This window comes from Podarcis bocagei (assembly GCF_964188305.1).
Source record: "Podarcis bocagei genome assembly, chromosome: 13".
In the NCBI taxonomy this organism is placed as follows: domain Eukaryota; kingdom Metazoa; phylum Chordata; class Lepidosauria; order Squamata; family Lacertidae; genus Podarcis; species Podarcis bocagei.
In genome coordinates this window covers 17,273,504-17,291,601 of record NC_138138.1, presented here as the reverse complement: position 1 = coordinate 17,291,601, position 18,098 = coordinate 17,273,504, and the positions used below count along the sequence as shown (strand labels likewise).

General features: G+C 44.1%; 1 protein-coding gene across 2 annotated transcripts; it reads right to left on the bottom strand.

Annotated features, from left to right (window-relative positions):
• Positions 1–1,845: 1,845 nt before the first annotated feature.
• Positions 1,846–17,677, bottom strand: NT5C3B (5'-nucleotidase, cytosolic IIIB). 2 transcript variants are annotated; one of them, XM_081166870.1, is made up of 9 exons: positions 17,365–17,677; positions 14,045–14,143; positions 12,596–12,665; positions 11,834–11,880; positions 10,771–10,856; positions 9,667–9,756; positions 8,222–8,384; positions 5,314–5,514; positions 1,846–3,541 (listed from the first exon to the last, which is right to left on the bottom strand). In XM_081166870.1, exons 1-9 carry the CDS (start codon positions 17,365–17,367, stop codon positions 3,404–3,406), a joined length of 897 nt encoding a protein of 298 aa, XP_081022996.1. In that variant the 5' UTR covers positions 17,368–17,677; the 3' UTR covers positions 1,846–3,403. The 2 variants fall into 2 exon arrangements, with proteins under 2 accessions (XP_081022996.1, XP_081022995.1); XM_081166869.1 differs by having other exon boundaries at positions 14,065–14,143; positions 17,365–17,436.
• Between the last annotated feature and the right edge of the window lie 421 nt (positions 17,678–18,098).

The window sequence follows — 18,098 nt, the reverse complement described above, 5'->3', positions numbered from 1 at the left end:
AATACTCCCCCACACTAAAGAACAAATAAAAAACGTCCCTGCATGTAGTAAAGCTCTCCCCAGTGAATTTACAGGGGGGAGAATTCAAAAACATCGTCCTCCATCTGCAGCCTGAAGAGATTACAGCCCCACAACCTTCTTCAGTGTTGTGTGTGGCATGTCAGTGGTTTTTTTTTTGGCAATTGTGGGTTTCCAGAAAGGCTTGACCATTCCTGGGTCTTATATGAGAGTTAACTCTTCCAACACTTAACACATTTCCTCCTGCAAACATTCCCCATTGCTTCTTTTTTGTTTTTGTTTTGTTTTTTACTCTAATCCTTTAGTCCCAAAACCTCTGGAATGGGATTATTCAGGGCTTGCAAAATACCTTAAATCTGAAACACAGGGCTGGGCCTTACCATATACTTTTCTTTAGGAAGCTGTAGCCACGCTGAAAAACGCAGTGAGCTGTAATAGCCCCCCTAACTGCTGTGGTTGTTACCATCCAAGAGAGAGATGACTAACTTTGCATAGCCTATTGCCATTTTTTTCTCCTTGGCTGATCTCCATTCTGGGAAGCAAACACCATCGTGGGCACATGGTGTGGGTGAAAGCCTCAATACCATGGGGGCTGGAAGATCCCCAACTTTAGAAACGAGTAGAGCCAGTTTTACTATTTTAAAAAAACAGCTTGTGAGACATGCACATTAACACCCTTCCATTGAAGTGAGGGGTGGTTTGTTCTGATTTGTCTCTGACTAAATTAACTGCAAGGATTTAGTGTTAAGGAGGAACAGGGTGGCGAGACCGCCGGCTTTCTTTCGGTTTTTATATTTCCCTATTCCTTACCCCCATCCTTGCGCCTCCATTTTATAACAGAGGGACGGCAGAGCAAGGGAGATGATGTTAGAATTCCTGACAGATTTTACGCAACAGCGGCAGCCATTTTGTCTGCGCCTGCTGCCATCTTGGAACCCTGGCTGCATACAACCCAGTGTATTGTGTGCAGTTGCAATAAAGATGGCAGTAGGTGCCTTAACCTTTTTTCTAAGAAAAGTTTGTCGGTTGTGCCCAATCTTTGGTTGCGTTCTGCAACTAGATTCTAGATTCGTTCCTTTTATCCTGAACTATTGTAGGTTATAAAAGCTCTTTAAGAAGTTTCACTACTGCTCTGATGAAGGTGTAAGGTCAGGGCAACTGTGCCCTTGCTAAATCAGGAGTGTGGTTGCTCAGCCTGAGAAGAAGCAGCAATAAAGAGTGCTGGCAGGTTGGCCAGCTCTTTTTTCTTTGGACGGGGCTCCTACGCCTCAGAATAGCTGTAGGACATTCAGCTATTCAGCAGGCAAAACTTTTCTTTTCCATGCATGCCAGGCAAAGCTTCAGTCAGGCCTTGAAGACACAGAGGCCGTGCCGGAGAAAAAAGCCGGCAACTCTTGTGAATGGAGCAATTTAGCTGCATAGTTTTCCCATGTGGCACAAACGTCAACGGAGACAGTAGCAGCTTAGCAGTTGTGTCTGCTGCAGGCCATTCTAAGAGCTTTCAATAGGCTTGAATAAATATTTATCATCCTACTATGCCATGAGCTTAATTGCTTTGTCATATCCTCGACCCGGCTCAAAGCATTCCAGGACCCGTGGTTCTGTGACAATGGGTAGGAACTCGGAGCACAATTGTCAGAACCCACTCAAACCTACAGGACCCAGGTTTCTTGAAGGAGAAGGGGGAGGCAGGAAAGGTTTGGTAAAAGATCCCATCTTACAAAGGTTACGGAGTGGTTCATAACTTCCTTGCATATTGTGGTGGTGTTGTATTTTAAAAAAAGAAAAAGAATTTAGATTAAAGCAGCCAGACAATCAAGCATACAATTTTTTTTTCCAAAATAGGAAATCTCTGTTTTATTATCTTTACATGTCCTTTGAATAATAAAAACAAAAACACCCAAACAATTCAACGTTCTTGGATTCTGTGCAGAAAACTGGGAAGGGGTGATTTGTTCTTTGTAAAACAAAATTGGGGCAGGGGAAAGGTGAAACCAAAAATAGTGCAAAAGAAACCCTGTCAAAACGCATGGTTTTTTTAGGGGGTGGAATTGAATGCTCAGAAGATGCCATTCCCCTGCTCTTACAACTGTCTTGTATAACTCATACAAGAATATCCCATTCTACTGTGCCGTCTCAATTATGAATATTCAACCTGGCTTTCAAACTTCCAATCATATAAATCTCCCCCCATAACAAACAAGGTATCTTTTAAAAAGATGATTTACCACACATTTGAACTGGTATTTAAAGGGCAAAACTACCCAAGGTAAACAATTGTTTCGTCCAGCGTGCAACAACAGCTACACTCCTAAAGGAAACTGAAGTTGTACCAGCACACACCGGTTCCACCCAAACAAAACATTTGCCTCAAGCTTGTAGGATTCCAGCTAGGCTGTTCATCTGCCAAAAGTATAGCCAAGGTAATTTACCCAACTTTACAGGCCTGAGTTTCTCCAGCTTTATCAGATTTGGTTCAACACAGCAGAAGAGCATTCATGTCCTCTTAAATCACTGGCTTGTGCTTTGACTGAAAAGTGAATTTCACCATTGGCACCCCCTATTATGTTTAGATTTTCGTTTTAAGAGATGTTTCACATGCAGTGGGGCAGGGGGACACTGCATATGAATATACACGAATTGTGGCCTTTTTGAAAAATAGACAATGCGTTAAGGAAACATTGTCCGAGTGTCTGCTGCAACAGAGGAAGCCATAGGAGAGCCAGTGGTGGCGTGGCTTAAAGAGGAACAGAGTGGCTGAAATTGCATTGACCCACACCTAGCAGGCAGCAAACCTGCAGCATCACTTTGCAAGAATGCACTGCAAAACATGGAATCTGGGTGTTCTCTGCTTATATGAAGCGATCGCTATGTGCACAATCGGGTTGCACAATGCGGCAAAGCCACAAGGAGGTGCAAACAGCCCAGTTTGGAGTCCGCCACCCCTTCACATCATCAGCCTGCTGCGAACAAGAAACCAGCAGGAACTCAAACCTGAAAGTTGCCATAGCCCTGGGATGATTTTAAACGCAATTGGTTCGCTCTGGAAATTTGTCCTCGTAACTAAATCTAGCAGTACCCCAAGGAGAAACTTCAAGCGTTGGCTTGCCTTTTAGAGGCCCGATTGCTTCCTCGCAAATTCTACATTTTGGTCCGCCGAGAAATGTACTGCAAGGCGATTCCACATGTCTTGCCTTGTGCAGCCAGGATTGGGTTTTAAGTAAGGAACAGGGTGGTTGAGAGAAGAGGCTACATGTCAGCTCGGCTCAGTTTTAATGATCTAGGATACTGACAATGGCAAGAAACGGGGAGCACTGGTATGTGTCTATGGCATAGCAAAGGGAAGTAAGAAATGGAGGAGGGAGCATCTCTTGGCAGCTTGTCGTCAAGGGCAAGTGGGCTGTGTGGCTTGGGCTGTTTCGGCCAAAACGAAACGAAGGATGCCATTTGCCACGTCCAACGTTTCATCTTTCTCCAGCACAATATCATAGGCTTCAAGGTACTTCCCCCGCTGTTCCTCTACCTGCATGGAGTGAAGAAGAAGAAGAATTTATTATACCCCGCCCATCTGGCTGGGTTTCCCCAGCCACTTTGGGCAGCTTCCAACAGAATGTTAAAAACGCGATAAAACATCAAACATTAAAAATTTCCCTAAACAGGACTGCCTTCACATGTCTTCAAAAAGTCAGATAGCTGTTTTATCTCTTTGACATGTGGTAGGAGGGCATTCCACAGGGAGGGCACCACCACTGAGAAGGCCCTCTGCCTGGTTCCCTGTAATCTCACTTCTCGCAGGGAGGGAACCACCAGAAGGCCCTTGGAGCTGGACCTCAGTGTCTGGGCTGAACAATGGGAGTGGAGACACTCCTTCAGGTATACTGGGCCGAGGCCTTTAAGGGCTTTAAAGGTCAGCACCAACACTTTGAATTGCGCTCAGAAATGTATTGGCAGCCAATGTAGGTCTTTCAGGACTGGTGTTATATGGTCTCGGTGGCCACTCTGAGTCACCAGTCTAGCTGCTGCATTCTGGATTAGTTGTAGTTTCTGGGTCACCTTCATAGGGAGGATGAATAGGTCTTACAGGCACTCAGCATTGGCTAGCACAGTGTTGTTACAGTGGTTTCCAAGCAGTGTTCTAGCCTGAAGTTACTTCAAAGATCCTCAGGGGTTCCTCCATGAGATCAGCTATTGCTTCCACCCTGTTCTTCATCACCCAAAAGGAGCCAGTTACCAATGCCAATAAAATAACCTCTAACCTAACTGTTAGTTCAGCCTTGCACTAGAACATGTGTTTTAAAGTTAGTTTAAATTAATCCACAGGGTTAGATTTACTGTTTGTTACGAAGTGTGCCGTTTGCCTGCAAGTCAGCAGTTCTCACAAATTCTGGAATGCATTCAGATATCAACAGCAAAAGATCCAAAAAGGGGGGTGTCAGAATTGAGCATGAGAAATGCAAGCTTGAAGCAAACTGCATGCTTCGTTTGTTTAGCCACTTGAATGAATCTTCATATTTGCCTACTGCTTTGTCTTATTATCAGTTACCGCAGCGATGCCTTTAACACCAGTTTTGATCTGCATATCTCCATGTCATAGCTGTCAACTTACAGATTTGAAAATAAGGGACCAGCAGCCTCGAAAATAAGGGATCAGCAGCCAAAATAAGGGATTTTCCAAGCACAGGTATGTTCAACTTCTGAGTCCCTCCGAGCCAAAGGCAGAAAGCCCAGCCAGCAGCCAAGCAAAGCCTCAAGTGGTGGTTCCCACTGCACAGCAACCCGGCAAAGAGGATGCAGCAAGGAAAACCACCGTCACCTCTCCGCTGAGCAAAGGCAAGTCCCCAGGCAATGCGGCCGATTTGATTAGCACAAGGCATGCAAGCTCCACCCCCCAGTCATTCTTAGACTCCTTATTGGGTGAGCAACGCAGCCAAGCAACACAGTTGGAGCCTACCTCCTCCCTGGCTGGCAGGGAGGGAGGGAGAGGAGCTGCTTCCTTTGAAACCCGGGAAATTTAAGGGACATCATCAATAAGGGACAGCAGCGGGACACAGCACTGTGATAAGGGACTTTCCCGCCAAATAAGGGATGGCTGACAGCTATGCTCCATGCTTTTTTTCTGCTAATTTCTGCAGATCAAGCCTTTGTTGGCAGCACAAGAAGGGGTGGGGCACAATCTTTTCATGGACCGATGGCCACTTTCCCAGCTCTCCAAGTCTGCCACCCGAAAGGGCCATCTCACCTTGTCTCACAGCCCTTCCACAGTCAGCTGTGCCCGGCTGGGTAATCCCAACTCACCCTGTCATTCAGGAAGCCAACCCGGAGGATGTTCTCCACATCAACGACACCATCTGCCATACTGAGATCGCCCATGGAATCTCCAAGGAGTAAGATGTTTGTCCTTGTGCACAGCTGCTGGAAATACTCTGTATCCTTCAGGACCGTGTTGTTCTTGTTGTAGGTGTGGATGAGGGGCTCTTTGAAACCTCGCAGAACTCCCTGCATGGAGGACACAAAAACAAATGAGATAAATGAGTCACAGAAATAGGCAGCTTCTGTGTTGTGTTTGTGTGCAGCCAAACTACTCAGCAGTAATTACTTCAAAGTCGTTAAGTGTCCTTTTCTTTCTTTTTTTAAAATATTTTTTATTGGAAATTTTATTTACAACATAGCATAAACATAGCATCCTTATTTACTTCTTATAAGCTGTTTCCTTTATGAATAATTATTAAGATTTTTCTAATTATAACTTAAATATCCACAAAGTCTCCTGCAGACATTAATCAAAACAAGTCCAGGTATGTATTTTAGGGCACTGTTTTGTGAAGTATTCTCTGCATTTCCCCCATGCTTTTTGAAACTCTTGTCTAGTGTGATCTTTAATTGCCTCTGTTAATCTAGCCAGTTCAATATACTCTAACAGTTTGTCTTGCCATTCCCTTTTTGTTGGCACAGTTTCTTTTTTCCAATTTTTAGCTATTAGGATCCTTGCCGCTCCTGTGGCATAGAGGAATATTTTCTGATCTTCTCTTGCTATACCTGCGTCCGTTATCCCTAGTAGAAAAGCTTCTGTATTTTTCATAAAGTTATACTTAAACATTTTTTTAAGCTCGTCATATACAGTGCTATGTTCCAGAAGCTTTTGATTTTTTCACATGTCCAGTGTCCTTTTCAATTTACAAATCATTTCATCTGAAGCTTATCCAGGCAATTTCACAATAAACAATAAACACCTATATAAAAACAGTTTAAACAATTGCATGTACAGAAATGCTTCAAGATCCAACACAAATAGAAATCTCCTCTTAGAAAGCTCACTGAAAAAGCAAAGTCTTTAAGTTGCCATTCTTCTTTAGTTGGGACTTTGCTCAATTTCCATTTTGGGGCTAACAAAACACCAGACGCAGTAGTGGCATGCATTAATAACCTTTTTTAACACCTGGGAATTCCCTGGCAACTCAAACTGATAGAAAATGTGCAGCTTGCAGACCTAACACATAGAATAAGAGAACAAGAAGAACATACATTTAAAGAAGATTGGAAAATGGTTTTTTTGAATATATATGGAGGAAAATTGTGTCTATTTGAAAACATGGGCAGCATTAAGATAAATTCAACAGTGTAAATAAGTTTTGATGGATGTAATCAGTGCTTTTTTTTCGGGGGGAGACGCAGAGGGACGCATACCCCTAAACATTTTGTGAATCTAAGTTTGGCCTCATTGAGGGGCAGTATTTCAATATGAGTAGGAAAGTGAGGGTAACCCTAAACATTTTTTAAGAAAAAAGTTTTGATGGATGTAGTAATGGAATACTGAATGGTTTAGTTTATATAAAATATGCAAGGATTTATGTTTTGTAAAATGAACCATGGAAAGAGCAGAAGGGAAGTCACTGAAATTTTAAGGTTGGTTAAATGAATATCCTAAAATGTAAAACAGAAAATTTAATAAAAATTATAGAAGAAAAGAAAAGGAAAAGGAAAGTCTTGCACAGATGCTGAATGGACAACAGCCTTGGTGCTTCTTTGAAGCGCCTTATCTATATCCTCAGGCCTCAACGACTTAAACTGATCCCACGAAACTGGCCTAGACATTGCATTGGACACTTCACCCAAATTTGCCACAAATATGGAATCCAAGTCAGCACAGAGATGAGTGGTTTTACCTTCAAAGTGCCTAGCAAACATGTCACACAGCACACCTCCAAGGGTTCAAGTACCCTCATCACCAGGCAAGTGTGAATAAACTCCAAAACTCTCCAAACAGCACTGGTGGACAACTACTTGATGATACAATAATAATAATTTTATTCTTTGTACCCTGCCCATCTGACTGGATTGCCCCAGTCACTCGGTGGTTTCCAGCATATACAAAAACATAATAAAACATTAAACATTAAAAACTTCCCTATACAGCAAAATGATTCCTCACCTGGATGTAGTAAACGTGAATATGTCCTATAGTGCCTGTTCAGTCATCTTTATGACAAATTATCCGCCATATGCACTTAAAGCTCTCATCCAGCTTATTTCATTGCCCATGCTCTTCGCTGAACAGCACCAGAGAGGCGTGGTTGTGTTGATGGCTCAATGAGAGCTGGGACCGAGTCTCTTATAAATAATTTTTAGCACTACAACCGTGGGACATGGGTGGCGCTGTGGGTTAAACCACAGAGCCTAGGACTTGCCGATCAGAAGGTTGGCGGTTCGAATCCCCGCGACGGGGTGAGCTCCCGTTGCTCAGTCCCTGCTCCTACCCACCTAGCAGTTCGAAAGCACGTCAAAGTGCAAGTAGATAAATAGGTACTGCTCCTGCGGAAAGGTAAACGGCGTTTCCGTGCGCTGCTATGGTTCGCCAGAAGCGGCTTAGTCATGCTGGCCACATGACCCGGAAGCTGTACGCCGGCTCCCTCGGCCAGTAAAGCGAGATGAGTGCCACAACCCCAGAGTCGGTCATGACTGAACCTAATGGTCAGGGGTCCCTTTAGCTTTACCTATCACTACAACCAAAATTGCTCATCCTGGTAGAGCCTGGGAGTTTCTGGCTGACCCCAGAAGGCACACTCCTGCCTTCCATTTATCCCATCCTATTAATACCATCCCAAAACTTTCTAAGCCCCCCCCCCAACACAGTGTTCAGACTGGCACACCGCTTCCATGCCAGGGCAGATAGGAGTTTGGGGGAAGTGAAGTGGGCTCAACTCACACTGTCGTCAAAATCCATGTAGTTGGAGACCACGTTGACATTGGGATAGAACGCCCCAGCCTGGCGAATTATCTCCTCTAGCACATCACCCACACCTGCTGAGAAGATGAAGAGGGGTACTTTGTTCTGGTGAAGCTGGTCAAATAAGATGTTGAAGCCGTCTCTGAATGCAAGAAAGAAAGAAAGTGTAACGTTCGACGCAAATGGTGAAACACACAAGGCTATTTCCATTCATGGCTCACTAAACCATGGCTTACTGCAATGTCCGGACAGGGTCAAAATATTGCAGTGTTTAAATTAAACAATTTGTATGCATGTTTTTTTAAAAAAGGAAATATACAATATAACAATGGGAAACTCTATTTAAAGCAATTATTTTAACACAACGTTTTGCTTGGCAATCATTTTAACACAACATTTTGCTTGGCAATTATTTTAACAACGTTTTTGCTTATTATTTCAGTTGCCTTGAAAATCCACCCTACTGTAGGGATATGGCACACGTTACATGGGAAAAACCCACTTTCGACTGGTAGGAAGCCACCATCAATCCTAGATCACCAACTAGTGTACATGCATGAGACACACTTCTTGTAATCATGATTTACATCTTAATTGTGCCGTTAACTAAAAACAAAAACAAAAATGAATGTGTGGAGAGATCCTTAGATAAGCCTCTGTCTCCTCAACCCCTTCCACAAGGATAATAAAGCTGACCTACCCTACTAACCTAAATGTTAATAAATGTGAAATGCTTTGAATACATTGAACATGATATATAAATGCTATCATTTGTGACAGAACAACTGCCTTTCAGGCTCTGGCTGCTTCTCCCTCTTTTACGGCTTCCAGTCCTGCTGCTCTCCCAAATCTCCCCATCCACAGCCATGTTTTTCCTTGCCAAATCTGGTCAATGACTGCATAATAATAATAATAATAATAATAATAATAATAATAATAATAATAATTTATTATTTATACCCCGCCCATCTGGCTGGGTTTCCCCAGCCACTCTGGGCGGCTTCCAACAGAATATTAAAATACAGTAATTTATTAAACATTAAAAGCTTCCCTAAACAGGGCTGCCTTCAGATGTCTTGTAAAAATCTGGTAAGTTGTTTTTCTCTTTGACATCTGGTGGGAGGGCATTCTACAGGGTGGGTGCCACTACCGAGAAGGCCCTCTGCCTGGTTCCCTGTAACCTCACTTCTCGCAAGTTTAAAATATCTGCATTCTGTGTGCCAAGTAGGCGTGTGAAAAATCAGCAAGCCCTCAAACTCCGGAACCCAATGGCACACTTCAATTTCAAGTGTCAAAATTCCAGCTTGCCCTGACAGTGAATTCTGGAAGGGTTGAGGCAGAGGAGCACACAGACCACAAAAATAAAGTTGTTCCCCCATCCCACCTGCCCACCTCTTCTTGCACACATCATCCAAATTTTGTACCTGAGCATGACATCCGACTCTTTCACAACCTGGGCGATGTCGCTTTTCTTTATCTTCTGTTGGGCCAGGAGGTCGTGGGCCTTCGTCCACCTGGAACACACACACCTGTCCTATCAGGGACCAGGAGTCCTCTGTGGGTGTATCTATTGAGCTTACAGAACCTCTAGTTGGTTTGTTTCTCCAGGCACATGAGCGATTCTCGTGTTTGCTTGACCGCCACAGATCAGACCTGTCTCAGGTGATGTGTCTGTGCCCCCGATCCCTTTTAAGATCCTCAAACCTCTCATTAATGGTGGAAATGTAAAGAAAAGGAAGGTACCTTTTCTCATATGTGGTGGACATGTCCCAAGGTGAAAGGCTTCTGGGAAAAGATTTATAATGAGTTGAAAAAAATGTTGAAATATACATTTATTAAAAAGCCAGAAGCCTTTCTACTTGGAATAATAGGTTTGGAATTGCCCAAGAAAGATGTTAGACTGTTTTTGTATGCCAGAACTGCAGCAAGAATTTTGTTAGCCAAAAACTGGAAATTACAAGAAATACCAACAGTGGAGGAATGGCAGATGAAGATGATGGACTTTTTGGAGCTGGCCGACCTGACTGGAAGAATCCACAAACAGAAAGAAGAGGAGCATCAAGAAGAATGGAAGAATATCAAGGACTATTTAGTTAGATATTCTAAGATAACATATGTAGAATTACTTGTAAGTACCAAATTGGCCTAGGAGTAAAATATGCTGAATTGTACAAGATTTTGGATTGAAAATATTATGAAAAGAACGAAAGATGTTAATTGAATAAGTTAATTTTATTTGAAAGTGGATATTGGAAACTTGCTACAATGAGTTCTATGGAAACTCAGCTGGGGGGATTTGAGGAAGTCATCTAACAATGATATTTAAATCAGGATTTTAACAACTAGGATATATGTTTGTTCTTTTGTAATGTTTTTCTTTTATGTTTGTTATAAAATTGGAAAATTAATAAAAAATATTGGGGGGAAACTCTCATTAATGGAGTTGGGGTGTGTGTGTTCTGTAATGGAAGAAAGCACCCTTCCTCCCTGTTAAGGAAAACATTACCTCTTCTGACACAAATACTCACCATTCTATCATGAGGGGCAACTTGTCCTCCATAGTCCGGTACGGATCAATTTCAATAGGGTAGTAATGATGGAGCAGATCTTTTAGCTGGAACAGTATCAAGAAAAGGAAGGGGGGATATTTAGCTAGTCAGAAGATAAAACACGCACATTTCAAGATGGAGGTTTTCCAAGATGGAGGTTCTGGCTAGGACTGGGACAACCAACTGCATAGCCTGCTCCCCATCATATTAGGAGGATGGGATGGGTATTGATCGTTAGCCAGTACTTGCAGGGTACAGTCCCCCAAGGGGGTGGGCGACAGAAACAGGAAAAGCATCTTCATGTTATCTGTTATTTGGTTTCTTGCTTGGGGGACTAGTTGCAGGCAAGTCAAACCTACACGGAGACTGTAGAATAGAGAGAACTCAAAAAGTCATTCATGAGGTCTTAACCTCTCAATAGAAGGAATGGAGAATTCTCTGTTTCAAAACCTTAGTCCCCTCATAGAACTCAAGGTTCCTTGAGCTCCTAACAGCAGGAGGGAATGGAACTGGGAAGTCAGTTTAGACTTTAAAATATCAGCATGCTGATGGGAAGTTTTGCTTCTGCACATGACTCTGGCAAACCGTTCTAAGCTGAAGCATTCCTTCCTCACCCTAGAATGTTCAGTTCACATTGAGTTCATGAAACATTGTACCCTGACCTGTTCTTAATGCATGGTTGACCACATCTACGGGATGCGATAGTTATGTTCTTTTAAGACTTGCTATATCAATCACTAGTAATAGTTTAAGTCCTGCTATATCAATCACTAGTAATAAGTTTAATAAGGAGGTTTTCATGCCTGTCCAATTCTGTGTTCCCTTTCCCAACCTTTAATCTATTGATGATTAATGCTTATATGCAACCCTTGCATTGTATTTGTGTTAGCCAATCAGCAACAAGCACATATGTGGCAATGCTGTAATATTCAATAAAAGGGACTCCCCGAGACATGCTCGGCAGATGCCTCCCATATGACACTCGTCATTCGTCTGTCGCTTATTTCAACCCAACAGCATGCCAAGATATGAAAGCTCATACCTTTTTCTTGCCTTCTTCGCTGATGACCCGGCTGTTATCTATGATATCTGAAGAGACACACACACAAAATATATGCCAAATTCCAAATATCGAATTCATTTTTATAAACACCGTATTAAGGTCTGGTTAACTACTATAACAATTATTATTTTTTGTCACGTATACAATTTTTAGTAACATTTTGGTTCCCCTCATCAAATATGGAAAATAACACCATTCAGAGATCTAAGTCTAGTATCTGACTTGTGATAAGCCCAATTTTGTAAAATATTGCTTTCCAGAATTCTTGTAGCTTCTCCCAGGACCACCACTTATGAAAATATTTACTCAGGTACCATCTGCAAATAACCCTGAATCAGTTTACTCTCATTTGGGGTCAGTGTTCGAAATTTCACACACTAATACCACATCCAGTAGAATTCTATCAGTCATATTTTATGTGTACAATTGGAATGAATTCCAGGAACCAAAATGCTTTTTCTGTGCAGCCTGAGCAGGAGCAGTGAACAATGTTATAGTTAATTGTTGTAACTTGTCTTCCGTTACCCCCCCCCCCTTCCCCACTGCCCTGCTCACGGTGGTGAATAATATTCTTACGTTATGAATGGTTTGTGTCACCATTTTTTTTAAAAAAGGGATAGGAATAGGCCAATATATATGTGGACTGTCCCAAAGGCTTGGAGAGACCAAGAGGGAGAGATAAAAGTCAGTGGTGTTTTACAAGAGAAAGATGAAATAGCAAAGGGCCAAAACTGGACTCACTGTAGGAAGTAGGGCAGCGCCGACCGTTGAACCCGAACCGAGTCAGAGTCATGTCAAAATCAGAAATGACCTGGTGAGAACAAGGAGGGAAAATGAGAGAGAGAGAGAGAGAGAGAGAGAGAGAGAGAGAGAGAGAGAGAGAGATTACAAGGGATTCATTGCCTAGCCCAAGAAACTACTCTACAGATTCAGGGAACCAAGAAATTGGTAACTCTCAAGAGTTACCAAGTAATCTCAGGTGGGCAGCCTTCAGGCCTTCAATGCCGCCTGCCTCTGCTACCATCACCACTGCTGAATTTGTCAAGTGTCACTCACTAAGCTCATCAAACAGCTGCTTGGAGCAGCCTGCATGGAGTGTGATTTAAATGTGGAGGAAGGTGATCTCCCCATCTGCACAACTGCACTCTCTTCAGCCTGCCCATTTGCTGTTTGGTGGGCTAAGGGACGATTCCCAGTGCCTATCAACTGGGGAGGTGGGAAGGCACGATGGAATCTCTGCACATCAAGTGATTCCACCTGATGATTGGTGCTTCACACTAAACAGGCTCAAAACTGAGACTGAGAAGGAACCAAATAAATTCTTAAGTTACAGTGGGCCAGAGTCATTCCAAGTTGTCCTGTCAAACCGTCAAAACATTTGTTATTTGCATCAATGTCACAGGATGCCAGGTTTCATTTACAGAGGGAAACTCAGCTTAAGACGGATAATAATTTGCCAACACAACCTTGTTTCTTCTTGCTTTGAAGAAAGCAATATCTAGCATACACTAGTCAGGCAGTGGCCGGTAAATTCAACACATCTTCACCCGAGCTAAAGCGAATTACGTTTGATGCATGACAGTCAAATAAGTGCAATTTTAAGAAAGAAATAAAAGTCTGTGTTACCATTTACTACAATTGTTGTGCTTTGGTGACACATGCCAAATGAGTCCATTCAATCTTTGCCACGGTTTCATTTTAGCATTTCTATAGCTCCTATATCTATGTGTAATAAAGTTTTGGATGTTGGTGAGTGTTTGTCTGCCAAGTGCTCTTAAATCACTTCTCTGATGCAGGCTGGAGAGATACCAGCAGAAAGCATTAAGTTAACAGAACCTGTTTGGGGAACCTGACTTTTCACATGAAATCCAGATGACCCCCAAATTGCCATATTTCCCAAGAAACAACTTTAATGAGAAGGCTCTCTTGGTGCAGAATGTTATGGCCTTCACGGTTACCTATATGCTGAAACATTCTGAGCACTGCATTAAACCCATGCTGTTCTCATCATTTGACAGGCATTTCACTAGTAAATGGACAAAGACAAAAACCAGGCAGCGCCTGAGGTAAAAATTTGATCCGAGGTTCATGCAGCTGCTTGTGCAATACATCTGGGAAGAGGCCGGGTGGGAGGGATAAATTAAGGGTACAACAAACAGCAGACAAACAGATGAATACAGGAGCACGCACCTGGAATTTTCCTACCCCACCTTTTCTGAGGGCTGAAATTACATTTTTTACGCGTTCAGGATCCTTCATTTGGACGGTCGCTTTCTCCAGCTCAGGCACCTAGGGAAAGACACAGCACATGACATTTTCAACAATGTGTGTTCTGTTATTTTTTATTTACAGTGGTGGCACTGTGGGTTAAACCACAGAGCCTAGGACTTGCCGATCAGAAGGTCGGCAGTTCGAATCCCCGCGACGGGGTGAGCTCCCGTTGCTGGGTCCCTGCTCCTGCCAACTTCGCAGTTCGAAAGCACAAAGTGCAAGTAGATAAATAGGTACCACTCCGGCAGGAAAGTAAACGGCGTTTCCGTGCGCTGCTCTGATTCGCCAGAAGCGGCTTAGTCCTGCTGGCCACATGACCCGGAAGCTGTACGCCAGCTCCCTCGGCCAATAAAGCAAGATGAGCACCGCAACCCCAGAGTCGGACACAACTGGACCTAATGGTCAGGGCCCCCTTTACCTTTTATATGTGCTACATTTCTGTACTAGGCCCCCCAATAGCAATACGGTTATTGAGCCCCAGCACAGAAAAGCAGCACATATAAACGACATGCAAATAATACACATTGTTAAAAGCATAGCGTATAAGTGATATGCAGCATTCATGCTATATAAAGCTCAGCATAAATATAAAACTACAGTTAAAAATAAATAAATAAAAACAGCAGAGCCTTTTAAAATGACATTTACTAAAAAACCAGAAGCCCTTTTGATAGGAATTTTAGGACAACTGCCGAAAGAAAAACAGACATTATGTGACAACAGCAGCAAGAATTCTGATAGCACAGAACTGGAAGACTGGAGAAATGCCATCAAAGGAACAATGGCAAGAGAAGTTAATAAACTATGCAGAGTTGGCAAAGTTAACAGATTAACTACGTGAAAAAGACAACAGTGACTTTGAAAAAGAATGGGAACCTTTTACATCATATTTGCAGAAAAAACAAAAAAAATAGTGTTATTGGCACACACAAAAATAGTGTTATTGGCACTAAAAAAACAAGAAACTTAATAGTACGATAATACAGAAGTATATATAAACAGCAGGATGTAATATGAGATGTAATAAACCAGGGATGGAAATTGAGGGAAGTCAGCAGGGAAAGGGGAAATTGAAACTTGAATGTAATGTAATGATTACAGACATTGTAAAAATGAAAAACCCAATAAAAATGAATTAAAAAAAACAACAGCAGAGCCTTAAAAAAAAAAGCAAGCAGCTGAATAAGAATTATCTCAGTGGGCCAATAAAAAAGTCTTCACTTTTTGATGTAAAGTTTAACAGAGAGAAGGCTAACTTGACCTCCTTAGGAAGAAAGACCCAAAGCCCAAGTACGCCCACAGCATCCCCCAATGCAAGCATGGTTGGTGTACACAGGTGTGTTTGTGGGTACCTTTCTGCCCAACTTGCTGCTACTCTGAGGAGTCAGTGCCAAGTTGCAGAGAAGGCCAAAGGCTCAAAGGGTTTGAGGGACTTGGACAAATTGGCATAGGGAGCCAATGGAAAGAGAGCAAGTCAAATCCTTGCCTGTGTGCTTTACTCTCCCATAGAGCATCCCAGACAATTCCTGCCCCCTCTCCAGTCTAGTCTTCTTGATAGTCTTGCAAAAGGACACCATTTCTCATCTCCAACCTGCACCATCCACTTCCCAAGGACCTCCCTGCACTTCCTTCCAAGACCTTCAGCCTTCCCTGAAAGACCACTGGGACTACAACTTCCACTATCCCTGACTATTTAATTGGCAGGCTGATGGGAACTGGAGTCCATCAACATGTGGAGGGTGGTGGATTCCCAACCTCCACTTCCAAAGGCTCCTTGCTTTTCCTCCATTCCCCCGTTGCACCAACGAACAAGCACCTAGAACAGCCTTTCTCAACTTGTGGATCCCCAGATGTTGTTGGACTACATCTCCCATCACCCCTAGCTAGCAAGGCCAGAGCTCAGGGGTGATGGGAGTTGTAGTTCAACAACATGGGGACCCACAGGCTGGGAACCGCCGACCTAGAGTATTCATCCTTAGTATTTTGTTGTTGTTGTTTAGTCGTGTCCGACTCTTCGTGACCCCATGGACCAGAGCACGCCAGGCACTCCTGTCTTCCACTGCCTCCCGCAGTTTGGTCAAACTCATGCTGGTAGCTTTGAGAACACTGTCCAACCATCTCGTCCTCTGTTGTCCCCTTCTCCTTGTGCCCTCCATCTTTCCCAACATCAGGGTCTTTTCCAGGGAGTCTTCTCTTCTCGTGAGGTGGCCAGAGTATTGGAGCCTCAGCTTCAGGATCTGTCCTTCCAGTGAGCACTCAGGCTGATTTCCTTCAGAATGGATAGGTTTGATCTTCTTGCAGTCCATGTTCTGCTTTAAATCTCCCACCACGTTCACCAAGGGGAAAGACCTATAACGATCTAATTTCCCCCTCCTCATCCCCAGTCACGGACCCCCCACGATTCCACCCCAGAGACCCTCTCTCTCCTCAAACCACGTGAAACCTTACCCCACAAACCTGACCCCCCCTCCCAGATCACCTTGCACCAGGGCAGCTGGCTTAGCAGAGCCTAAGCTACAAGTCGGGTCACTGCCAGCTTGAATTTGCACAAGCCACTCCCCCTCTCTCTCTCTCGGCTTTAGCCTCCACCCCTCCTGTCTGCAATGGGGGTGGGGTTGGGGAAATAATAACACTGGCCTACCTTTCAGGGTTGTTGTAAGGATTACATAACCATAATATCATAAGCAAAGCAATGACAGCTGTCTCCCTGGCACAGAATCCGCTCAGCTCCCTCCAGTGTTTGGCGACCTCCTAATAAAGAAGGGGAACTCACGCCCCCCCAGACAGCTGCTTTCCTGGACCCCCACCCCCTCCTTCATACTAAACACCCGCCTTATGAAAAGATCAGCCCCTAATTCTGCCATATAAACACACCCCATATTCTGTTTGGACAAGCGCAAGGCCGCCTCCAAAAGCCGCATCCCCTTCCCACCAGTTCTGGCTCAGAAAGTGGGTTCCCAACATGTCTCCCCACCCCCAAACCCCCCCACACACAACCCAACACACTTCCGCCTTCCCACACCTCACCCTACAAAATGGGCATATTCATAGCCGGTGGTAGGGGAGATCGCTTGGAAGCGCTGTGCAATTTGCTTTGCAGCCAAACCCCCCCCCCCCCCAGATCTTGAATTAAAGCACCTCGTGTTTTTGGAAAGCGTATTCTCCAACGGCTTGCAAAAAAAAAGCGCATTTTAGCAAAGCCCCCTTCCTTTTCCCGCCCGCCTTCCCCAGGATCTAACCATGATCTTCGCCCAGCAAGCCGTCCCCAGACGACGAGGAGTTTTGTAACTGGGATCGAGAATGGAGAAAGCCGGAGAAGGAAGGAGAAGAGGGGGGTCTCCTTCCCTGAGCTGGGCTGGGCTCCGCAGGCACCTCCTCCTGCGTCTCCGCCCCTCGGGGTCTGGGCCGAGTTCTTGGCTGCTGCTGCTGGCTAAGATCCGGGGAGAGGTTTCCTCCAAGCTGCTTCGATCGCGGCCGGGTTGCTCGCTGCATTTCCCGCCCCCAAACCCCACTCCGCCCCCCGGGATGCGGATGAGGCATCTGGGGTCACCCTGCCTTTAGTTCCACCCCGGGCGGAGTTGCCGCCTGCAAGATCCCGATAACCGGACCTTCTCGCTCTCGCGCGCAGCTACGCGGCAGCTTAATGTGAGCCAGTGCGTGCGAGGTTCCTATTAGTGGCATTGCCAGACTCAAAAAGTCATATTTAAGCATGGGTAGGCAAACTAAGGCCCAGGGGCCGGATCCAGCCCAATCGCCTTCTAATTCCGGCCCGCGGATGGTCCGGGAATCAGCGTGTTTTTACATGAGTAGAATGTGTGCTTTGATTTAAAATGCCTCTCTGGGTTATTTGTGGGGCCTGCCTGGTGTTTTTACATGAATAGAATGTGTGCTTTTATTTAAAATGCATATCTGGGTTATTTGTGGGGCATAGGAATTCGTTCATATATTTTTTTTCAAAATATAGTCTAGCCCC

What these genes read in the sequence shown, in the direction of transcription:
- NT5C3B (XM_081166870.1), bottom strand. An exon ending in GCGAAGAAGGCAAGAAAAAG is followed by an intron (nt 10,857 to 11,833) that starts GTATGAGCTTTC and finishes ATACTGTTCCAG; the next exon opens with CTAAAAGATCTGCTCCATCA. An exon ending in GAGTCGGATGTCATGCTCAG is followed by an intron (nt 8,385 to 9,666) that starts GTACAAAATTTG and finishes TCTTGCATTCAG; the next exon opens with AGACGGCTTCAACATCTTAT.